The sequence below is a fragment of the Haplochromis burtoni genome, unplaced genomic scaffold (assembly GCF_018398535.1).
Source record: "Haplochromis burtoni strain Fernald_Lab_line unplaced genomic scaffold, NCSU_Asbu1 Contig_146, whole genome shotgun sequence".
NCBI lineage: Eukaryota > Metazoa > Chordata > Actinopteri > Cichliformes > Cichlidae > Haplochromis > Haplochromis burtoni.
In genome coordinates this window covers 455,127-479,199 of record NW_024582507.1, presented here as the reverse complement: position 1 = coordinate 479,199, position 24,073 = coordinate 455,127, and the positions used below count along the sequence as shown (strand labels likewise).

The window sequence follows — 24,073 nt, the reverse complement described above, 5'->3', positions numbered from 1 at the left end:
TTAAAATATCAATACTGTACTACTTACTTTCAGCCCTGTTTGAATAGTATTGTATATATAATATTTTATACCAATTCTGTTGCTTATTGTTAATGTGTTCTCTAAACTGAACATGTCAAAAGTCCGTCCCGGTGATCAATCATGGCCCTCGGTCAGCTCTTATACAGCCTCTCGCTCCTTTGTTAAAATGTATTCTTTATGGCCTGTCATCACAAACAGAATTAATAAAGTGTTATTTTAATTTGTACCTAATAGTGGCAGCACCATGCAGTGCAGCCAATGAATGTATAAAGTTTTATACGCTCAGACAATACACAGAATAGTGAGTCTCTTTTAAATTTAGCCCGAGATACTGAAATTAAGCAGCTTCACTGAAGTTTTAGTTATTCCAGACAGCTTGATCTTCTTATTTTCTCTCCATATGTGAATGAAAAGTAGATTTGTTTTGTCAAGGCTTAAACACACATGATCACAGTAATGAGAACTCTTCTGTTATTGAAAAAAGCACAATATTTATGTTTCAAAAAGGCAAGAAGAAATGTTGGCCCCCAGGTGAGTTTCTGTTAATAAATATAGACACTGCTGCTCTAAGCTGTTTATCTTGTTCCCCCGTAGACCATTAATTAGTAATATTACAAAGGTTACAAAGGTTCGCAGAAAAAACAACAATGTCTAATTTGCTCTTTAACACACAGTTTCTCAAATGTTTACATACATGGAAACGAATAACATAATGACCATCAATATAAGGCTGTGCTGGACCGTATCATCACTGTGATCACTAGTGAAATATAATTTACAATGAAATTAATATAAAAAAAGAATAAAAAATTACTATAACACAGATTTCAATCATTGCAATAATTTTCTTTACTCTCAAACAATAACATAGCCTCATTTATATATATTTCCTGTATCATGCCAGTTAAATGCACTGACAGTCCTTGGCTGCTGAGCATCACACAGTAGAGTCTTCTACACTATTTGTGTTGCTGTGTTTAAGTCTGACTGGTGAATCATAGTCAGGAGGAACTTCAAAAAATGGCTCGTCATCAAAACAGAAATCGTCAGACGGAGATGCAAAATATGGCAGCCTCAAGAGAAAGCCTGTGAGTATGCCTCCCAGCGCTGACAGTCCTATGGTGGAGAATATAGCTGCAACCTGGAAGAGAGCCTGTTTTTGGGCAGTCCTCCCCAAACCTGCCTTTAAACCGGGAATCACCATCCGTAGCTCTTGTAGCTTGGGGTCCCCTTCCACTGGTGCTCTGTGGGCAAAGATCTCATAGAAACTAGGGCCGTAAACCTCCTCACTAGCTGTCAGTATGGCACATATCCCTGCAGTGCAGGATATAAGTCCGGTTAGTCCATGCAAGTTGTGAATGCCACACTGATCTTGGATCCTCAAACGTCGCGCCAAGATGGGGCTCAAATACTTGTAGCCCAGCATGCATGCAATACACCCTATTACACCCAGAGCGTATGCAGCTACAGGTGATATCATCATATCCACAGATGCCCCGACTGTCACACCTCCAGCCAGGGTCACGTTCTGAATATCAGCCATGGTAAGCTTGCCATTTTTATTCAGCATAGCAGAGAGTGCAAAGGCTGTAAGTGTAGAGGCACTTAGTCCAATGAAAGTGTGGAGGATAGCCCTGTGCTGATCGTCTCCTTTCAGGACTAAAGCTGAGTTAAAGGAGGGCCAGAACACCCAGAGGAACAAGGTCCCCATTAGACACAGGATGTCAGAATGGTAACTTGTGTTCTCCTTTGCGTGGCCTTCATTTAGACTAGGCCTGTACAGCACAAAAGTGACACCCAAGCCAAAATAGCAGGCAAAGAGATGGATGAGAATGGAGCCTCCTGCATCATTGATCTTCAGATACTTAAGCACAACCCATTCTGTGACGGCAAACACAGGAACCTCCAGCAGAACCATAACCAGTATCTGCAAAGGACTGGTCCTCCCTAGCACTGCCCCATACGATATCAGCACCACAGCACAGGCAAACTCTGCATTTATGAGATTGATCACTCCAAGGTGGATCTTACCATCATGGCTAAACTGGAAGTAGCCCTGCACCAGAATGGCCCACTGGATGGCAAAAGTAGCTGTGAGGAAGTTGAAAACCATCCCCCCAAAACCATAGAATCGGAAAAATGCCAGCAGGCACCCGAAACCCACGAATATCATGAAGTGTATGTCTATAAAGAAAGGGTAGTCCCTGTACACTGCATTGTGCATAGGGTTGGTCTGATTAGTCTGAAATTTGGCATCAGCCTCTTCATCATACGTAACAAATGCTGAATACAAGGCAACAATAATCACCTCTGCGATGAACACAAACACAGGTAACCGCACTCGAAGACTGGTCGATTGTTTCTTCATGCTGACAGCTCTTTAGAGCGAGTGACAGTCATTTGTTTTGCACCCTGGTTTAACTCTGTTTAGATAAGGAAGGTCAAAGGCACTGGTAAACCCACTGAAACACATCAATATTCTCCTCCCCGGGAAATGCCACTATGTGGACTTTGCTCACGTTATTAAGACATGCAAAGTCAGCATTCTCTTTTCTTCGGTGTGTTGAAAACCCTCTGTTTTCCCACAGCTTTCGTGTACCCTGTAACAGACGAAAAAAAAAATCTATTTGAAAGTCCCATTTGTGAAAAAAAGTGAGTCTCGGTGTTACGGGTGTAACACACAGAATGTTTAACTTCTAGTCACACTCTGTAAATTAAATATTCTTTTAAGTAATTAAATTTTCATGCCCTCCAGGATTAAAGGATAATTCTGCTTGCATGATCCAGCTGATGGACAACAGCTGGTGCACGGCCAAAATGTTCCAGATGTGACTTATGTTCTGCAATTTTTTGTTCCAGGAGTCTGAGTGCATCCACATAAAATTATAGAAATACATTAAATCTTGCCTTTGATATGTGCCCTCCTCATTATTAATTAAAAAGACCGAAAATAAACATTTTCAAACAATGAAAACTAAACTGAAAATGAACCGAAACTGAACTGAATTAAAAACAAAAAAGTCAAAATGCAATTGGATTAAAAACTATGGAGAAAATCCCAAATTATAAGAACTCTGGCCAAAAGGAGATGCACTAGAAAAGATGACAATATTTCAACTGTGTTATTAAAATGACTTTAATCTTGTGCCAACATTTGATTTTGTTTTTACATACAAAATTTCTTCTTTAAACCACGATATGATTGCGCACATGGTAGATAAAACGAAGTGTCTTAAGCCTATAAATCTATAAAACCTGTACTGAGACACATGACAGTTGTTATCCCTACAACTAAAATCACAGATGTGTATTACAAATGTCCCGTCATGTTGCTGTCTCACACTTCAACATGCTCTACACACAAACACAGGTGTCAAACACACACACAGCTACACACTCTCTCTATTTATGAAACTTCTAAAAATGTAACTCTAAATTTCTGCATACTGTAGTCACCCACAATGCCCTGCAACCGTAATATGCCTCAAAAATAACTTCAGTTTTTGTTGTTTTTGCTAGGTATTATATAGTTTTGCACTCATGCTTTTCAGATTTGGAAACATTGAGGGCTGTACTACAGAGCCCCTGAAGCTGAAACCTTTCTTTTTTAAAATCTTGTGTACACTAGACTAGGATGCACACAGCCACCATATAATGGAGAGAAACTAATCAAGTTTAAGTTTCACCTCAAAATATCTTCAATGAATATACTGCTGCTTTTGCACAGAGAGAGGACAGAGAGAATCAAGTTAAGTTTCAAAGATTCCCAGAAATGTAATTATTAAATGCTAAGTTATTTAGGGAGTTAAACATTATAGGTGCCAGGAAAGTTAAGTATTAATCATCCCTTGAAATTTGGATAGTTAGATATTTACTCCAAAATATCTGATGTTCAGTCTTAGTCAGCAGGAACAGAGTGCAATTTTATCCAATGGTGGAAATGGAAATATGCACCCTTAGATTTTTAGCACTGCATCTTGACACAGTCAACAACAACAACAACAACAACAACCAATAATCAAATCACAAGCTGATTTTCATCTTAAAGGCTGATAAAAGGGCGGACTGTCTGGATCCTGTTCACTTCCAAGTTTTCGTTGAGCCAAAAAGCACTGCTATCACACAGTGAAAACAACCACTAGCTAAATCAAAGATAAATGAAAAAGTTATCATGGAGAAAATGCAGCTATTGAAGTTTAGGCTTAACCTCAGACTGGCTATAATGTATTGCTGCTCTTACACACAGAGAGGATTGTCATCAGCAAGAATCACTGGCTGTGCAGTATGCAGTCCTCAGCAAGAATTTCCTATTATGGTATTCCTCAGGGAAACTAAACTGAATTAGATGAGTGGTCTTCATTATGTGCTGGCTCTGGGCATGTTAAGTTGTAACTGATCAGTTGCACTAAAGTAAAACTAGGACATCACCCATTTGGTTGCTTGATGCCCAGTGATTGCATTGACTTTTTACTTTCAGCGACTGATTGCAAATAGTTGCAGTGACCAAGTGGCTGCGTATAGGTTGAACTTGCAAAACCCTCAACTTCTGGGTGGTCACTGTCACTTTTGATTACAAGATTGCACAGGCCTGTCTCTAAGCAATCACTTTCAAACTTTAATTGACTTTATTAGTGTCATACTGCATCAATATTAACCAAACAGAAAGTAATTACGAGGTTTTATGGATGTGCTACAGAATCAATAACATATTTACAATAAATCAGAGGAGAACTAAAACAACTTTTTGAAACCCTTAGGCTAATTTTCTTTATGTCTTTGTGTATAAATTACTGTACAAAACCATTAGGTCAAGAGGAAAAACTCAACTAATATCAAATTCTCTGTGTACTGTATAGCCTACATACATACTTGGAGAAAAGAACTATCATTGCTGAAAACACTGTTTCAATACTGACATTATAAACTATGCACATTCTGGGGAAATGGCCCTATCTTACTAAAGTTTTACAAAATTGTTTGAGTTTAACAAGTCAAAAGCTCTACCAAAAACTCCATGTCTATGCCATTAAATAATTAAAATGACTAAAGCATACTCAAAGAGATTTAAATATATTTTATATACATGGCCACACACAAAATGCCCATCTTCTGATAGTCAGGATATTTAATGCCTAAGTCATACTAAAAGTTTAACATGTACCTTCTCCAATTCCTCAATATGTCTTCTATTTGTCACTCTAGATTTTCTGCTTTTTTAATATAACAGTTATTTCCTTCACATTTTCATTTGGCCTGCATAAGCACAATAGCAAATTTAATTGATAAACATATGTTTAACATTTTGGGAGCTGCTCTTATTTTTTGTCTCTTGCTGAGATCTATACAAGAAGATCAATGCTGTTCTCCTGTCTGTCAGGTAATTATTAAAGCCAACAGAGAGTTAGTCTGCTAGCTTGGTTGTCTGGTAAATACTAGCAAACAGCCTTCTGTGAATGTAACAATTCTTTGTGGCATAAATGTAGCATGGCACCGGGAACGTTCCTCAAAGATTTTGAATGTTCTGCTCCAGCAAATGTGTTCTGAGATTTGGTGATGGTGAGGAGATTCTGAATGCAGTGAGCTCACTGTCATATTCAAGAATCCGGTTTAAGATGATCTAAACTTCCCGTTGGAAGCAGCCATCAGAGGATGGGTACCCTGTGATCATAATGGGATGGACATGGTCAGCAACAATACTCAGGTAGGCTGTGGGGTTCAATGATATTAAGGGCCCTAAATGTATAACAGCACCACCAGCTGCCTGAACCATTAAGACAAGGCAGGATGAAACCATTCCTTCTTGTTGTTTATGCCAAATTTTGACTCTACCACTTGAACGTTGAAACAGAAATTGAGATTCATCAGAACATGATATTTTTTTCCAGTATTGTCCAATTTTTGTGACCCTGTATAAATTGTTGCCTCAGTGTCCTATTTTTAGCTGCCAGGAGTGGTCTGCTACTGCCTTCAAGGTTTGATGTGGTGTGCATTTAGAAATGCTCTTTTTAAATATATGTCTTCTCTAAAATCTTTACATTTTCTTTAAAAATCTTTTTTCCCTCAAACACACAATGAAAAAAAAAACTGAAATAAAAATGTATAAAATGTTGATTTATTTAATAATCTATTTTAGTGCTTCTAATGTCACAAAACAAAGGATAACACAGATAACACACTATTTTAGGAGTCCATACCTGTCACAAATCAATTTGATCCCACTGTTTTTTTAAATACTTATAACCACACTAGGAACAAAAACAGAAAAAACCCCAGAAAAAACACAACTTGGCATGTGAATAAATATATAAATAACATCAATACTACATGACAGAAAATAAATAGAAGTGGTAAAGCAATGACATAAAGCCAAAGGGAAAGCACTTAGACTACAAAGCTGATTTTAATATTTGGCAAACTTCTACTTTATCAGGAAAACTTACAGTTGTCTCTTGTGTTTGTAATTAAAATCTCTAAAACTGTTGAACTGTTCTTGACCTGATGAGTCGAGAACAATGACCTGGGTGATAACAACTATGTACTCAAGTTAATCACTGGAGTGCACGATTCTGTGTACTATGTACTCTACAGGTTACCTGGAACCTCATTCAGCTGAGTCTACATAGTATTTCACCTGAAAACTCTGAGTACAACGTGTGGTGGCAGGTGACAGAATGGATGTGTGAGAAGGGAGGAGAGGGCAGAGTCCATGTATGTGCTGTTGTGAGCTCATGAAGGCAGTTCAAGAGTAGATGGTGATGACTTCGCGTCCACCTCCACGCACCAGGAGGACCCGATTGAGACCTTCAGTGAGCACCTCAAGAAACTCCATGTCTGGGAAACAATCCAGTCAAGGAGTTTTTTTCTTTCCATATTCTTCTGGTCATTCGCTAACTTTATGTGACGCAAAGGTCCATTTTCATCTTAGTGAAGTGAAAGGACTACATATTTAAGGAACGTGCAGCAGCTTACATCATGCTCAGACTACATGGACTCAGACTACAATTTTCACCAATGCTGTGCAAAAACAAAATTCTTCAAATTAACTTGATGTTTTACCCCACTTACCCTTTTACTTCATGCTAACAGAAAAATGCTTTCTTTCCATTTTATAATTATGACAGCCTGTACAATAACTATCACAACTTTTTCTGTAATTTTTACAGTAATATATTTATTTCTACTAGTTTGAGTCCAAAGATTCATGCTTTCGTTCATTCTTTCTTTCATTTATTACAACATAATTTGTTTATCATGCAGATGCCTTGTCAAAGGGTCACATAGATGGGAGAAAGATGATGATTCGATGATGCGAGCAGCATGACTCCTATTTCAAGTGAGAAATAATTAAAATAAGCAGTATGTCCTCATTCCCAGGGTACCATATACTGAATTTTTGTTGCTTGAGTGTCAGAGATGCCTAAGTGTCCTTTGATACTGGGACCTCAACAGACACACAGTATAGACCCTTTATCAGTACCAATCAGCATCACTGACTGGACAGACTGAGCTCCTAAGCGTCAATTCTTATAGTGCAGGGCAAAATCTTTCCTTTAATCCAAACCACGATCTTTAAAAAATCTTGACAAGTAGTTTTAATACCAAACATTAACCAAACACTGACTGAAAGCAAACCTAAACAAAGAGCAAAACACTAAGACAAAAGCTGTGGTCTCCTGAGGGGTGCACTATGAAATGAGATTAATGGATTAGCGAGGTAATCCTAGAGCTTTCAGTGTAACAAATATGGTTCTCTTTGTACGCAGATCACAGGAAACAGAGGGCTGAAATAGGCAGAAAAGACTTTATTCAGAATACTGGAAGGGGACCTAGTTTTCCTGGGATAAACTGCCATGCAGCAAATCCCTTACTTCCAGAGTTGTAGCTTACACGTTACTTCTTTTCCATAATGGACTTCAGACATTGTCATTTTGCCCTTACCTAGGATCATTGAAAGCTATGTCCTGCTCTGAGCTTTGGCCTTCCTGATCTATAGTCTGCACCTCCTCCACCTTATCTCCTGACAGCACCAAATATTATTCTCCTTCTACAGTTCTAAGTAACGATGTTTGTGCCTCTTTCAACCATCTGCTTAAAGAAAAGTCAACGAGTGAGCCTGAAGCAGAAAGCCTGGCCCATTATAATTTCCTTTTACTATAAATCACTTTCTTTGAAACTGCAAGATGAATAATTTATCCTTAAGTAAAATGATGATGTGAACTGAACTAAGACATATGACGAACAGTATGTGAGATGTAGGATACAGTTTTCTTCGCCCACACGGTTCTTTGGTGGTCCCGGCATGTTGAGCAGGACAAGTTTTGCCTCCTTGGACTTCTTCGTGATGACCTCATTGAGCCTCATTGCTGTATGCATACGCCTCACGTCCGTCTGGTTCCTGAGGCAGGAAACATTGGGTCACAGCAGGTTTCATTTTTAAATCGATCGCTCAGCTCAACTCACGGTGTCTAAAAATGAAAATACTTACAAGTTCTCCCATTCCCTGCAGCATGTGTAGAAGGAAACAATATATGGTCACACAGAAGGCTACATTTATTGGTGGTTAAATCTTTTATATTGACTGAACACCTTTAGAAGTGAACAGAAGACTGTAGTAGTTTTTAATGTCCTGATATGGATATACACTGTGATTTTGAGCATGTAACACCTATAAACACCTGTTGCAACTTTTAATATCAAGGTGACTGGATGGGATATCACATCATTTATAAATACAGACAGATTGTCAGTCTGAGTCTGTGAGATGAGCAGATGAGTGCCACTCATCTACAATATGTCCCTTTGCAATAACTTATAAGGGACTCGACACAACTAGTTGCATTCTGGTTATACTCTTATATAAATGCAAAGTTTCTGCGTGCATGTCACGGCAGATTATATCCACTATTTGTGGATACATTTATGTATGCTTCCAACACAACATGCTTTCTGGACTCTGATGTAAGTAATGTGAATTTCTGTGTATGTAGCCAACATCACAGTTCATTGTTGTATTACCATAAAACATATTAGCATGTATTTCCAAATTTGAACCCTGTCAACTGCAAACTGATAGCAGGCTGACTCATTCTTATTGCCGTTTTATCAGTGAGGCCCTGAAGTTATGAGTGATTGCCACATCTGGTGCTCTTCTTCAAAGCAACTGTTTCAAAGGCAACAAGATAGCAATTTCATTGTACCCTCTCACAGTAAGATTACCCCTATTTTCCCTAGTGTGACTGAGCATTGCTGAAGGGATATGCCTCACAATATAAAGCACCTTAGGCTAACGGTGATGTTGTCAACTGACACTGTATAAATTAAATTTAACTGAACTACAAATACACAAAACATGACAGTAATTTGGTGTGCAATTATGAATTAGATGAAATGAAAGAAATGCTCTCACACCACGATTAACGATCATGTGACAGAAGACGAATAAACTGCAGAACTAATTCTTTTTCATGTCACTGTTAAGTTCAAAGTTTTGTTTGCCACAGTGTTGCTTTAAGTCCTGTGACATGGGTCGATACGCACAAATATTTACAAATGACTGTGTGGGTCATTTGGATTAGCTACAACATTACAGTCACTGGTAACGTGACTCATACTGGCGTTAACTCTTCCAAACTCGATCCTATTAAACATTCAGAGGATGTGCCAGAACAAGCCTGTTGCACAGAAACACCACACCACGACCAACAAGACCCAGAGGGCCCAACATCCTGCTGCCAGACATCCCAGAGGCCACACATCCATGCCCTGATGGATCACAGCTGTTTTTCTCAGCATGTTTGCACAAGTTTAGACGGTCACTTTTAAAACTCTGGCTGATCTTACTATCCTGGGTGCGATGCCTGTTTCCTGTGCAGGATTGCTGAGCTAAATTAAGCTGACAGATCACTCACGGCTTCATGTGTAAGAAGTCTTTGCCCGCTTCCGAGGTTGCTGTTAGGAGGCTCCTCTCCTTTTCCGCACCCTTGTTGTCGGGCCAGACGACAGCACCACCTGCAGGTGCAGCAGGGGACGTGGGGCTTGTGGGGCTGGTTGGTGTGGAGACATTCTTACTGTGGCTCAGTTGTACCTGTTTTGGGTTGGAGACGGCCCCAGGCTGACAGACAAACACCATCACATGAGCGGGTGATACAGAGAAAAGAGACGCTTGTCAGAAAAGGTGGATTTTTGATCAGTGAACTGTAAGGAATAATTGAGCAGCAACTAGAAAAACTAAAACCTGGCATAAAATGCAACAGGTGTTTGAAGGAAGTGAGGACAGAAGTACTGTACATTACACACTGGATCAGCTTTACCTCCTCTTCTAGTTTTTCTGCTGCACCAGCTCCCTCCTCAGCGCTTCGCTGTGACCGCAAGGCAGATGGATTTTTACGTCGTATGGACCCACGGGATGAATCTGTAATGCTCTGGATCTGTGAGAAAAAACAAAAAACAAAAAACATCATCTGATTCCTATATTCCCACTGGAGTTCATTTTTTTCTATCTGCAAATCAGTGTAAACATGTACAGACACAGATACCTCATCATGAAGCAGTTCCTTTCCTCAGAGCGGATATTTAATGCCCATAGTGATAATGAAACAGTGCTTTGGCTGTCAACGCAGCTAAAATTAAATTTGTTTTTCCGGTTACAGATAGTATGAAGGTTCCTGGCTTACCTCTCTCTCCATTTCATTCTTGGTCAGATGCATTTGTTTGAGGATCTGTGATCGCTGCTCCATTATCAGTGTCTTCTCATAGGTATAGGCTGAGATGTCACCGTCATGCTGTAAAGGAAAAGCACACGTCACATAAAATCCATGTATTACTTTGGAATAACGGCAAAAAAAGGGATCCTTCGAGAAACAGTTCTTTTAGGCCGCTCCTGGCAGGATTTGTTTGTGAACTCAGAATATGTGCCAGACAAATCTCTCACCATCTCAACCACTTCCACTACGGCGTCAATGCGCAGGTGATAGAGGAAGGTGATGAGGTCTTTCTTCATCTGGATGCTGTTGTCATCCATCTGAGCTACAGTGAAAATACGCATCTTGCACTTCCTCCACACCTATAGCAAGAAAAAAACCCCGATAACGACGTAACCAATGTGCCTCGAAGACAGTGTTTTTTTTTTCCAAACACACTACTATCACACTTAACTTGTGCTCATTTAAGTGAAAAGAGTCCACAGTTTCTTGTTCCTCACCTTATGCTGGCGCAAGAGGAAAGGCAGAAGCATTAGCATGCCTCCATCGTGGACAACCCACCACACGTCAATGTGGCCTTCAGTGAAACGCTCTCCATTGGATGGATAGCTGGAAATATTCTTAGGAACCAACAAGGCTATACTGGCTATAGTTGTCTCTCTAACCACCTCTACAGAGGAACAGGAGAAAAGTAACCCGATGGGGGGCAGAGCAAAGGATTACCTATCTTTTTTACCAAACTTTTTTCAATGCCCCTGATTTGGTATTTGGTATAATATTTGATGCTGATGTTTATTAACAACTAAGAGAGCTTCTATTTCACTTGATAACTTACCAATGAAGTTCCTAAATTCCTGGTGGCACTCAGGCTGTTTCCAGTTACGGGGCCAGCTGACCATCACCGTGTTGTGCTTCAGACCTCCAAGTCCTCCAACCTGAATCAAGTGGGATGTTCCATCTCTGAGGTTGGAGGAGATGACGACCTGAGTGAAGCCCTTTACTTTCTCTGTCTCCATCAACTTACGCAACGACTGCAGGGACACAGATAGAGGGCAGGCGCAGCTGTTAGAGAAAGTGGCAATTCTTCTGTGCATGTGTCAGAAGTTTAAGTGTGTGTTAAAGAGTAACAGACCTGATCTGCCTTATGAGCTTCAGTGTAATTGTCAAGGAAGGTTCCTTGAACACAGGTGCCAACAATAGTCAGACCCTTCCCAGCTTTTAGCTGATTGGTCAGAGATAGAAGACGAGGCTGCTCGATGTTTTGCTCAGCGTCCATGCTCACTAGGACCAGGATCTGAGGCCTAATAACAAACAAAATCAGTCAGTGATAATCACAGGCAAAAGCCAACCAGCTCTATTAAAGATAGACTGAGCTGACCTCCAGTTCTTTGTGTGTGGTGGTCCCTCCTCCAGCCTCATCAGAGCAAAGCGAGCAGCGCTGAGCGAGATCCCACGTATCCCATCACCCCACTCCTTCTCAGCTCTGTCTCAAAGCACATTAAATTATTAGCTCTGGTCATATCTACAGCATCCAGATTCATAAAAAATTGACTACTCTGTGACTTTTATCAAAGAATCCTTTCTCAAATGATCATTGATCAAATTATTATTTCTTACCCACAGAACTCAATGTATTTGTAGATGCAGGTGGCGATGCCCATAGCCACAATTGCATAATACCAGGAACACATGAACATGAGTGATAAGCACAAGCTCATACCCAGGAAAGACAGAGCCCTGCAGGGGACAGGACGTCATGTTTAGTCAAACCCAGAGTTCTGCCAGCTTCACACAACTGGCTGATTAATGGAAACAAGAAATTTTTAAGCTCATCGTGGAAGACAAACACACAAATCCAGAATCTGGCTTTAAGCAGAGCTTAAATCCTCGCACCATATGTGATGAATATCTATGATATCTTTGGGATAGTTAAAGAATTTTATGCATGTTTGAATCACATCTACTGCAAGTATAAACACATTATGTGATACACATCTCTGCCAGTGTTTTCAGTGTTAAAATGATCAACAGGCAATATCAATATGCAAAGAAAAGCAGCAATGTGTCAGCAACAGCACCGAGGAAAAAGACTGCAAACTTAAATATGACTGCAAATGATCCAGTATTTAAAATACATTTTAAAAAAGGATGTGCAAAGCTTTAAATAATAATATATTTTGATATAAATTTATATTTGCTACACACAATGAACACCAACATGCATTTTGGTGTGGAAACTCAAAGTACATGTCAACGTAAATGTAAATTTCAGATTATAAAACAAATGCAAGAGTTTTTAGAAAGCTTTCATACTCTGACCCACAAACTCACCAGTGGTAGAACTTAAATCTGGGTCTCCAGTTTGGGGTCCTCAGCAACGTCTGCAGGGCGCAGGCAAGATTGACGAACATGTAGCACATCAAGAAGAACCTAAAGAAACAGATGAAGGGAAAGAGAGAAAACAGAAGAGTAAGAACAAAAACCACAAAAAAGGATCTTTGCTTTAGTTGTTGTGTTTATCGGTGAGCAATACATGGAGAGGATTGGTGCGACTGAATCCAGAGAGGCAATGATGATGCCAATCTCACAGATGCTAGCTGTGAGTAGAAGTGCCCACGTGGGTTCCCCGTTGGCTTTACCGTGCCCAAAGATCTGCAACAACACAAGTGACATACAAATAAATAATGTCATATTTACCAATTATTAATAATTGTGTCTTCAGTTTTAGTTTGAGTTTAGTTTCTTTTAGATTAAGTCTTAGTTTTAGTTGTTATAAATTATTGTTGTATGAAGGATATGTTTCGGTTTCAATAAATATGTCTAGTTGTCAGTTTTCACAAGTTCACAAAATAGTGTCAGTTAGTTTTAATTTTTTTATTTCAGTTAACTAAAATGTTTTTCACATCTAGTTTCAGTTTTTTGTTTAGTTTTAGTCAACTATAACAGCCTAGAGTGGGGACAAGAATATCTTCAAGTCCCCACAACATTTCTGGCTCAGTTGGAAGCTCTGAGAGGTCTGTATTTAAGACAGAGATAGATTTGTGTACTCACTCTAAGGAAGGGGATGATGCCATCCCTTGAGATGGCCTGGAGGAGACGGGGAGCTCCTGTCAGACTCTGAAGTCCCGCTCCGCAGGTGGAGAAGAAGGAGCCAAATACAATAACCCACGGGGACGGCCATGCCAGCGTACCTATTACAAGGTTGCCACTGACCCCTTCGCCAAACCTGCAGGAACATGAAGACAGAGCTCCTGCGTTAACACAGTGAATGCAAATGTTCGACCGACCTGTGCTCAGTCAGGTACAAACAGTGAACAGCTGAGTTCTGCTAACAGATGACTGAGAGCATCGTTTTAGACTCAGCTGTGATTCAGTGTTTCTGATTTTTACTGAAAATAACTCCTCAGATAAACACAACTGCAAGCAGTCTGAAGCTGTGCTAAATGTTTAATTTTGTAAAGTGTAATGTACTCACTTATTGCTGCACATAGTGAAATGCATTATTATTAAACTGAAGCTACACATTTGTTAAAATTGTTAGCAACCTGTGGAGGTCTGTAATTCCCTACATTCTTCCTTTCTGACTTTTTATTGGGCCTGTCAAACATTTTGCTGTCACACATGTGCCCAGTTTGCAATAATATTAAGGCACAAACCTCAAACTACAAATATTTTCTGAGTATAACGGTCCAAAATTTAATTTAATAGAAGTAGAATTACTTGTCTCTTAGGACGACTCCTTCTATACAAGCACCAAACAGCACCACACAGGACATGTCTGGGTAAAAAAAGCTGATAAGGACCACACGACCGAAAAGGTAGAAAAGTTATATTAATGTTTATTTTTAACCGGCCTTGGTTCACTGAAGGATACACACAGTTGACGTGGTGCTAATGGCTGCGATGGTGCCGATAGGGATTGACTTCTGAGCGTCACGCAGATCTCCGGAGCGGTTGGAGCCAGCCATGATACCTTTGAGCAGAAGGTTAAATAATCGGGAGAGTTGTGACTTGATAATATTATAATAATCAGACTCAGGTTTTCAGAGGATATAAATGATATATGTACATAAAACAGAGTATGAGAAGGGTAATTACTAACTTCCACCTTTACGGAATACTAAGCACTTTACTGACTTCAGTCATGTTAAAGGTGCTGTTTTCTTTGGCCACTGGAGGGCAGCAAAAACAAACGGTGAACTCGAGACTGACAGGTCACCAAAAAACAACAACAAACTGGCACGGAGAACTTGTAAGCAAATATTTTCCCATTCATACATCCGGCGAGCATAAAAAAACCCCCATTAACATTTATTTGCAACCACCATCTCTCACACCTGAAAACAAAGTAAACTGTCTAAGTAGAAACTGCTGTCTGCTAAGCAGGAAAGTGGTTAAAGTGGTTAGACAAAGCCAAAACAATTTCTAACATTTCCGAGCAGGCATTAGGAGAACTGCAGGGTCTGGTGCATATTACATGCAGTTATTTGACCCGAGTTAGAGGAGTTTTCCAGACACCTATGATAAAAAACACAGACAAACAAACAAAACAACAAACAAAAAAACAAAGCATAATGGACCTCTTTAGCGTGCCTTCCTGGGACTAACCTGTGACAGATGGGAAATAAATTCCCACCAGCAGAGTGAAGAAGCTGGTGATATCTGCTAGAACGTAGCGGTTTGAGCTCGTTGTGGGACTGTCTGGATCCACGTCGGATACAAGTCCACGCTTTTCCAGAATCATCCCTTTCTCCAGATAGTTACCAAACAGGTTCTCTGAGAGAAAGAGAGACCAAGTTTAGGAATTTAATCTTTAATACATACTGAACTGTGATTGGCCAAGAACCCAACAGAAGGTGGTTTACACTGAAAAATGTACCTGCCAGGATGCCACTAGTGACCCCTGGAATACCTTGTATCTCTGTAACATTGTTATTGTTGAAGTATTCGTCACAAGTGGCATTGAGGTACTCCGAATCACAAAAGCTCCTCCACAGTTTGGTGGTGACAGTCTCGTTGTCTATCTCAATGACCTTTGCGCAGACATCATATCCTTTAGAAAGAAGAGTTCGATTTCCCAGCAGACAGACACTGCAAAGACAACCAGCCCAGGGCATACCTGTCACGTAGGATAATTCGACATCATTATGGATTTGTACCAGTGAATAAAGAGTCACTTACGGAAACACAGGGGGGTCAATGGCAGTCTTGATGACTCCAGCATAGACAGACAGAATAGAAAGTATGACACAGGCCAGGAAGACCAGTGCCAACTTATTGACATATTTGACCCCCACAAACACCACCAGTGCCATCAAGCTCAGCACAATAGTGCCGTACACTCGCATGTTGTTGAGCAATGCTGCTTCTGCTTCGGGGCCCTCCAGGCCCTCAATCTTAAAGATGGCTGCCTGGGGAACAATATAAATCTGAAAGAGACAAATTAGTGGAGGAAGACAGGGTTAGAGTGGGTGAGAAGAATAAGACAAAGTTTGCAGAAGTATTGTAGAGAATCTACATATAAATATGTTTATGCAAATTATTTTTTTGTTAATAAAAAAACAACGTCATGTGATATACAAAAACACATTTTATTATTTATCCTTTTAGTTCTAAAAAAGCAAAACATTATCATTATAATGTTATAAATACTTAATTACGTACACCTGGTGACTGTGTATTAACACGAATATGTTATCAGCCAATCACATGACAGTAGCTCAGTGCATTGAGACATGTAGGTATGGCCAAGATGGGCTGCTGAAGCTCAAACTAAGCATCGGAATGGGGACATATGGTGATTTAAGTGACTTTTGAACTGCTTCACAACAGGTGTCTCTTCTCCTCCTGTCGGCTAAGAACAGGAAACTGAAAACTTGGACAATACTGGAAAAACACTGCTTGGTCTGATGAGTCTTGATTTATTCTGCAACATTGAGATCTTAGGGTCAGAATTGGGCAACATGAAAGCAACATGCAAACATCAATCCAACCTGCCCTGTATTAAAGTTCAGGCTGCTGCTGCCGCTGCTGGCGGTGCTGTAATAGTGCAAGTATTTTTCGACACACTTTAGTAAATGAATGGACCGTGTCACATCATAAATGATGATAGTGTTTCCATTGTCTGATTGCTGTGTCCAGCAGGATCTCAGAAGACTTAAATCTCAAACTGTTTGGACTCTTTGCGATGTGGTGGAACGGATTTGGATCCTGGATGTGCAGCTAAGAAATCAGCAGCAACTGTGCGATGGTGTGATATCAATATGGACCAAAATCTCAAAGAAATGTTCACAGCATCTTGTTAAATCTTTGCCATGAGGCTAGTCGGTGTTTATAGGTTTATGTTTTTTTTCCTGAGAAATCACATCATCTGTCAGTTTGGCAAAAAGTCAGTCAGCTGCTATGCAGAAACAGGAAAATGTCACCAAATCTCCTCAATTGCATTATTTTTTTAAAATGCAATTTACCTCGCCAAAGCACATTTGTATCATTTTCATAATAATGGAAATAAAGAAAAGAAAACACACTAAAGCAATGAGAATAAAATTAATTAACACATTAAAAAAAAGTTCACTGGGTTAAAAATTACTGTACTGTGTGAATGTGAGTTATTTAGTTTAAAGTGGGAGAGTAACCTTGCTTTTCCCCCCCTTGTCCCCTTCTTGCCTGGTATCCTTTCATTATCATTTATTGGAACATGTTGTGCGCTAATGATTCCTGTTTTACAGCCAATGTTTGAAGACAATTTAGCCGGAAGATCACAGGTGTAAACAACCAAATTAACAACATGTGGGGTACAGATAGAGTTCAGTGGTTTGAGCGGGCAGCTCATATGCTGAAATGCTTCTGCAGGGGCCCAGATTTCCCACTGAACAATTTCCTGGATGTCATTTCCTCTGTTCTCTTTCCTGCTTTACCTGTCTGCTCTCATGTCCTGTCATAAAAATAATAAAGGCCAAAATACATCTATAAAAAATAATAATGGATCTCTTTCACTTAACTAACACATTAACTACAAGACCGAACCAGTAACAGGACCCCAAAACTAACATAACTGGAATTCAGCCTTTATTATCTCCAGATGTGCTTTTCCTGTTATTATATTGCAGGCATATAAGAAAAACATGAAAAGCAATATAAACCTGTCATTTAAAAATTCAATCGACTTACCAGCAGAATTTCAATACAGCCGAGAATGTACATAGCACCCGCAAAAGTGGTGCCCAAGTAGAAGCAGATTCCGACAGCACCGCCAAACTCGGGCCCCAGAGAGCGAGAGATCATGTAATACGAGCCTCCAGCTGTGAGTCGCAAACACACACAGGGCTCAGTGCACCGCTCTGTTGCACACAAACTTACTAATGCATGCCCTCTGATATCTACTCACCTGGTACAACTCCATTTGTCGCAATGGCACTCATGGAGATGGCTGTGAGCATGGTCTGAAAACAGCAGCAGACAACAGGGGGGGATTACAGGACTCTGAAAGGCAGCAGGTGGGCAAGTCAAATTAAGGAAGGCTGACAGGGAGGCTCTGATGAAATGAGGGGATGGTAGAGAAAACATCCAGCAGCACAAAAGTCTGACTCATCTGGTCATGTCGAACCATTCCTCACAGGAATGACTGGTTAGGCACATGCTGTCACTTCAGCTACAGTCTGTTACAGCAGAGCACGGTAGTTAGATACACAATTTTATGGTACTTGTCTGTAGTTTAACTCTTTAATATTTGAGTTTAACAGCATACTACTACAGCAACTAGTAGTCCGAGGTTATACTTATAAAGCCCAGACATGATCTGTTAGTGATGTCAGTGTGGGTGAAATCAAATGAAATCCAGACATGTCCTTTTAACGCCCCTGAAACTTCCAACAAAGTGCTGGCAAAAATCAGACAAGCCATCAATTTAGGTTTGTTAAACCTTATTTTTAGACACAAACTAATTATAGTAAGATTCCAACGGTCAGTGTCTTCCCTTACTTAAAAGACTTGTTTCCCTTTTTCTTTCTCTAATTTTTTTGAAAAACATTTCATGTAATACATTTTAAGCCCCTTTGTTGATTAAGCCCACATACAGGGAGAAATATGGTGCTGAAAGCCTGTTAGTGGGTTTACTGGCAGAATGCCGTTTATCAGGATTTACTATGTCACCTTCAGCAGCTGCACAATGAAAATCACATTCACACAGCCTGTTGTACACTGATCAGAAACAATATTAAAGCCACCTGCCTAATATTTTGCTAGCTCCCCCCTGGACATAGACATGGCATCTGCTTGGTCTGCACAAGTAGCAGAATCTCCGCCTGAAAGACCAGAATCTGCAGTTCCAGTATTGGCCACTTGAGGCTGGGTCCCAGTCAGTTCTCACAGACTTACATATTAAAAAATGTTTAAAACTTTGTTTTAAACATTTAAACATTGTTTTGGGCCTCCAAACATTGTTTCCCTCCTTATAATGACTGAATTATTATATAAAATATCTGACTAGTGTGATTTTTCAGTTGTAGCCATCAACTTTTGTGGTGTTAGTGCCTTCTAGAGCTTTTTGAGTGGAACTATTTTACGGCTAATATTGCTTTCTCTGTGGTACAGACACTGCACTAAACTTTTGGTGAGTTGAATTCTGCTATTTGTAGTTTGTTACTGTTACTAATTAGCTTGGCTCCAAACAAACAGTATGATAACAACCGGCGATGGCTGCATTCATCTTTTCTATACAATCTATAGGTCTGCCACAATGTTTAGGTAGGTTGCATGTGACAAATATCCACATGAATAGTTCCCAACAGTTGGATGCACAGTAAGGAGGTATTCGGTATTTTCCTGTCATTGATGTTAGAGTTGTGATATCTCGGTGATCAGTTGTAAATGTTTGCAAAACCACTCTTTTTCCAGATTGATAGGCTGAGTGCCTTTAGTTGACTGATTAATCTTGAACGCTGAACAGCCAGCAGTCAGATCGGCGAGGCTCAGGGCGCCCCCACAGTAGGAAATCCTGCAGTTTTACTCACTGTAGAACAACACATGAAGACGATTATAAACGAGCCAAAGACGCCTCCAATCCCAACCATCCATGTCATCCGCAGGAAGAGGATTACCCCAAAAATATTCTGGATACACGGCAAGTACACTCCCATTAGAGTGCCCAGCTGAGGTGCCTGGAAAATACACAAAACAAAATAACAAATTAAAAACTTTATGATACAAAGTGCACTAACTCCCTTTTTTCTGGCTAATAAGTCAGTTATTACTTTGTTGTTCAGTCATTCTGTTATTGCATTTATTGTAAGAAAAACAGCTTTTGAAAAAAGTAACACTCCATAATTCATCCCACACCTGTAATTATATCTACCTACAAATATTTGAACTTACACTACAATAGAGGGCAACAAGTCAGGTTTAAACAGGAAACAAATAATTATAATGTAAGTAAATTTAAGTATTGCATAAGTGATTTTAAGAAAAACAAACAATGTTTCCCTGACTTATATTGTAAGTGTACTTTTTGGCCCATATGATCTTAGGAAGAGAAGACACTCCTTTTCTGTATACTTCTTTTGAAAGTTAGGTTTAAACGGTGATTGTGAAATAAATAAATATGAACGTAGACTTCGCTACATCATTGTAATGTCACATAGACCTGCAAAGTTTAATGGCATTTATTTTTCCTTGTAAGGAGAACAGTCCTTATCAAATTTATGCAAGTACAATAAAAGGACAATCGACTAACAACTGCAGCATAATGAATATTAGATAAAGATGTAAAAAGGCAAGGTTAATCGACTCCGTAATATGGTTCTAAAAAGTGCAGCATTTTTAAAAGATGAGGAAATACTGTTTGTGTCTTTGCAAAATTGCTATGAAATTACACACTAACTAAAATGATTTATGCAGTCCGTAAATTTACTTACACCATAATTGTCAGAGTAAATCATATAGGTTTTTACTATTTCTTTTCCATATGGGTACCTTTAAACATTTGTAGGTAAACATAAATTTACTACATTATAATTTAATGTAGTAAATTTCATCTCTGGTGTTAAAAACTGTCTTTGATGCTTTCTTTTCCAATCTTCCATAAAATGATGATAAAGGTTTGGATGCAATTTAAAGCTTATTTCCTGTGTTCAAACTGCAACAAAACAATACTGTTCTTTTATGAGGTGTTGAGTGACGCAACACTTGAAGCAGATTTGGAATAAATTTAAGAAAGTAGAAAAATATTGACTCTATTATGAACTTTTACTGATAATTTAAATTAATAAATTATAGTCACTTATATTTAAACATTACTATTGTAATAAAAATGGTTATGAGAACTCCCAATTTCATTTACCATGTGATTTCACCAGCCTGTATTTAATTCTCTAAACGTTTTTATTTTTAAATTTTTTATGTTTTTACATTTTTAAATTTGGACAACCTGAAAAAACAGGTGTGGTCATAATAAAAATATCCTTTATTATGTCCTATATTATAGGATTTGGATTTTTTAATATAAAATTATTAGATACATTTGATTTGACATATATTAATTATTTTCAAATTACATGTAGGGAGTTTGACATTATAGGTATAAATAGTAAAGAATTCCCTGTTTTATGATATTTTCTAATCATATTATATGATAGTATTTTGACACTTTTACACCTGTTTTTGTTGCTGCAGAGTGAGGTTAAATGGGTCACATATATAACATACTGTACCTTGACAGGTTTTTTAGATGGACGTGACCCGTCCTCATTATTCTCAGCCTCTTCGTGCTCTTTGCTGCCCGTTGGCAGGTTGGAGTAGTTAGCCAGAGTGCTGAGCAGAGAGGAAACCATGGGACTGGTATCCATCTCTTCCTGCAGTGCAGTACAAATATAGGCAAAGTTCAACTTAAAAGCATATACAGTCACATTTCCTTAATAATAACAATTAAGGACAGCAACCTATATTACAGGGCAGTGAAGAGTGCGCCCACCTCAAACAGAGCCATATTATTGCCATCATACTGCTGGCTCTTATCCATGTTAGTGGCTGCACTGCTGTTGATGAAAGGACTGCTCTCTTTAGGGTTCCCATCTCCTGAAACACAGAAAAACCAACTGGCACAGTCAAAGTCGAATCTTAAGTCATGTTAATAGCACCACTGTGGGTTTTGACGTGGTGACGTTTTGAACTGAGGCCTCGGGTTAAAGCGTCAGATCCTCATTTATAAAAAAGCTTAGTTACTCTCAAGAGCATTCCCTGATGGTGTGCTTTGCTTAATTCATAAAAGATGCTACACGTAAAAATCCTTGATTAGTCAAACTGTATGTTGTAACTTATACACCTGTGACCAATAAATGTCAGATTAGTTTAAGCTGACACCACCTGCTTTGTGTTTTCTCCTTATTAATGGCAAACGAGACCACATGCATTGATGCTAATTAGCTAAGAGAGAAGGGCACAGGAAAGATAAAAAGAGAAAGGCTGACAACTTCATGAGAGATGGGAGTGATTTTTTTAAACAGGACCAAAGAGGCTTGAGACAGTGAAGAGAAAAAGAAAGCTAAAAGACTGATAGGAAATGTGCAGTCACAGCAAAATATCCAAATCTCAGCCAAATCTCCAAAAAATACAGATGCGATGCCAAGATTCACAGCAGCAGATTAAATCCCAGTTTGGCAAGGACTTATTTATTCATTTGTTTTCAATGTTTTAATGTGCAGCCAATGTTCTGCCAAACCACTAGGCAGAGTTGTACATGCAAGCCACATCGCCAAAACAAGTTTTGGTCTTAAATGTTTTATTTGGATTTCCCACACTGCCTTTGAGTTGTCACTTTCAGGGCTGTAAAACAAACATTGTGAGGCTCAGAAATATATTCAAGAATAAATTAAAAGATTCATTATTTAGGTTTTATATCTGGATTTATTTAGTTTAATCAACTGAATCACATTACTATAATTTTTGTTTTTACTTCGGTGCAGAATGTGAGCTTTATGTGGACCAACCTAAGTGTTGTAGAACATGCATTTTATATTTAATAATAATAATAATAAAATTTGTGATTCTTATCTAGAGTGGATCTCAGGAAAACTGAGTTTTACCAATGAAGTAGACTTTAGCCAGAAATAGTAATGGATCAAAAGAGCAAAAGCAAACAAAGTCCATCTCTGAAATCTCACTTTGTATCAAACCAGTTTTCCATGTCTTCCCATAATATAAGAACAGACATGGTTACTTTTTTAATAATTTAAAATAATTCCTTCAATCCTTTCTTTAATTCAGAACACATTGAATCTGGGAAGTACTTTAATTGAATCATCAAATTATAATAATGATCATGCAAAGTTCCCTTCAGGCTTGCGTGCATATGTACCCCAAACAGCAATATAATTTATAAATAGAAGGAAAATGACTTACAACATGTATAGGTTATTCTTAATGTTATAAAAATAATTTTAAAACTCAATTTTAAATTCCCAAGCTTGAAAATTTGCAAGCAAACTATACCAACATACCACTTCCTGAAAAGAAATTACTAAATTCTTTAAATGCGAATAAAAGAAGAAGAGATAATAAAAAAGGATGACAATGTGGTACAACTGCTTGTTAATGCAAATATTTAATCAACATATATGATGGCAGCAACTCGGTTCACTTAGGCATGCAGACGCAGCCATGACCTACTGAAGTTTAAACTGGGCATCAGAAGGGTGAAGAGTGATTTTAGTGGGCTTGAGCTGTTTTGAGCTGATAGGAAGGCAACGAATAACTTTAATAACACTAACAACATCTAAGCATGAAACAGATCAAAACTTAGGCTACATTGTGTATTGTTTCACAAATTTGGAAAACAGAAGAACGGAAAAACATTATCTGGCCAAGTGAGTCTTGATATCTGCTCCAATACTTGAAATGACAGGACCAGGAAAGAATGCTGGTAGCACAGTTACAACAACCTACCTGAGTATTGTTGCTGACCGTGCCCATTTCTTTATGACCACAGTCTTCTGATGACTCTTTTCAACAGGATATTACATCATGTCACAAAGCTCAAATCATCTCAAACACGACAGTGACTTCACAGGACTCAAACAGCCCCACAGTCACCAAATCTTAATCTAACAGAGCACCTTTTGGATGTGGTGAAGGAGGAGATTTGCATGATGGATGTGCAGCTGAGAAATCTGCACATCACTGATGCTAGTTAGCTAAGAGATTTTAGTCTATGTTTTAATATGGATCAAAATCTTAGAGGCATGTTTCCAGCTTCCAGAATTAAATCAGTTCTTGAAGCAAAAGGAGTTCCAACCGGTGTGTTTACAGCGTTTACATAATGAAGTGGCTGGCACACACACACACACACACACACACACACA

General features: G+C 38.9%; 1 protein-coding gene across 3 annotated transcripts in view; it reads right to left on the bottom strand.

Annotated features, from left to right (window-relative positions):
- Window positions 1-846: 846 nt before the first annotated feature.
- Window positions 847-24,073, bottom strand: part of slc12a5b (solute carrier family 12 member 5b) — a 50,882-nt gene continuing 27,655 nt past the window's right edge. The window contains exons 2-26 of one of the 3 annotated variants that reach the window (XM_014336614.2): window positions 21,688-21,791; window positions 21,428-21,568; window positions 19,733-19,879; window positions 18,109-18,163; window positions 17,892-18,022; window positions 15,903-16,150; window positions 15,601-15,812; window positions 15,330-15,497; window positions 14,596-14,694; window positions 14,442-14,499; window positions 13,773-13,947; window positions 13,255-13,373; window positions 13,053-13,151; window positions 12,339-12,458; window positions 12,100-12,204; window positions 11,854-12,022; window positions 11,557-11,752; window positions 11,222-11,391; window positions 10,952-11,083; window positions 10,695-10,802; window positions 10,332-10,448; window positions 9,930-10,132; window positions 8,507-8,521; window positions 8,299-8,416; window positions 847-2,263 (exon numbers count right to left, since the gene is read on the bottom strand). In XM_014336614.2, the coding sequence (XP_014192100.1) occupies window positions 959-2,263; window positions 8,299-8,416; window positions 8,507-8,521; window positions 9,930-10,132; window positions 10,332-10,448; window positions 10,695-10,802; window positions 10,952-11,083; window positions 11,222-11,391; window positions 11,557-11,752; window positions 11,854-12,022; window positions 12,100-12,204; window positions 12,339-12,458; window positions 13,053-13,151; window positions 13,255-13,373; window positions 13,773-13,947; window positions 14,442-14,499; window positions 14,596-14,694; window positions 15,330-15,497; window positions 15,601-15,812; window positions 15,903-16,150; window positions 17,892-18,022; window positions 18,109-18,163; window positions 19,733-19,879; window positions 21,428-21,568; window positions 21,688-21,791 (4,514 nt within the window). In that variant the 3' untranslated portion in view covers window positions 847-958. Of the gene's footprint in view, window positions 2,264-6,082; window positions 6,853-8,282; window positions 8,417-8,506; window positions 8,522-9,929; window positions 10,133-10,331; window positions 10,449-10,694; window positions 10,803-10,951; window positions 11,084-11,221; window positions 11,392-11,556; window positions 11,753-11,853; window positions 12,023-12,099; window positions 12,205-12,338; window positions 12,459-13,052; window positions 13,152-13,254; window positions 13,374-13,772; window positions 13,948-14,441; window positions 14,500-14,595; window positions 14,695-15,329; window positions 15,498-15,600; window positions 15,813-15,902; window positions 16,151-17,891; window positions 18,023-18,108; window positions 18,164-19,732; window positions 19,880-21,427; window positions 21,569-21,687; window positions 21,792-24,073 lie in introns of those variants that run through there. The other 2 variants (XM_005931755.3, XM_014336613.2) reach the window with 2 other exon arrangements.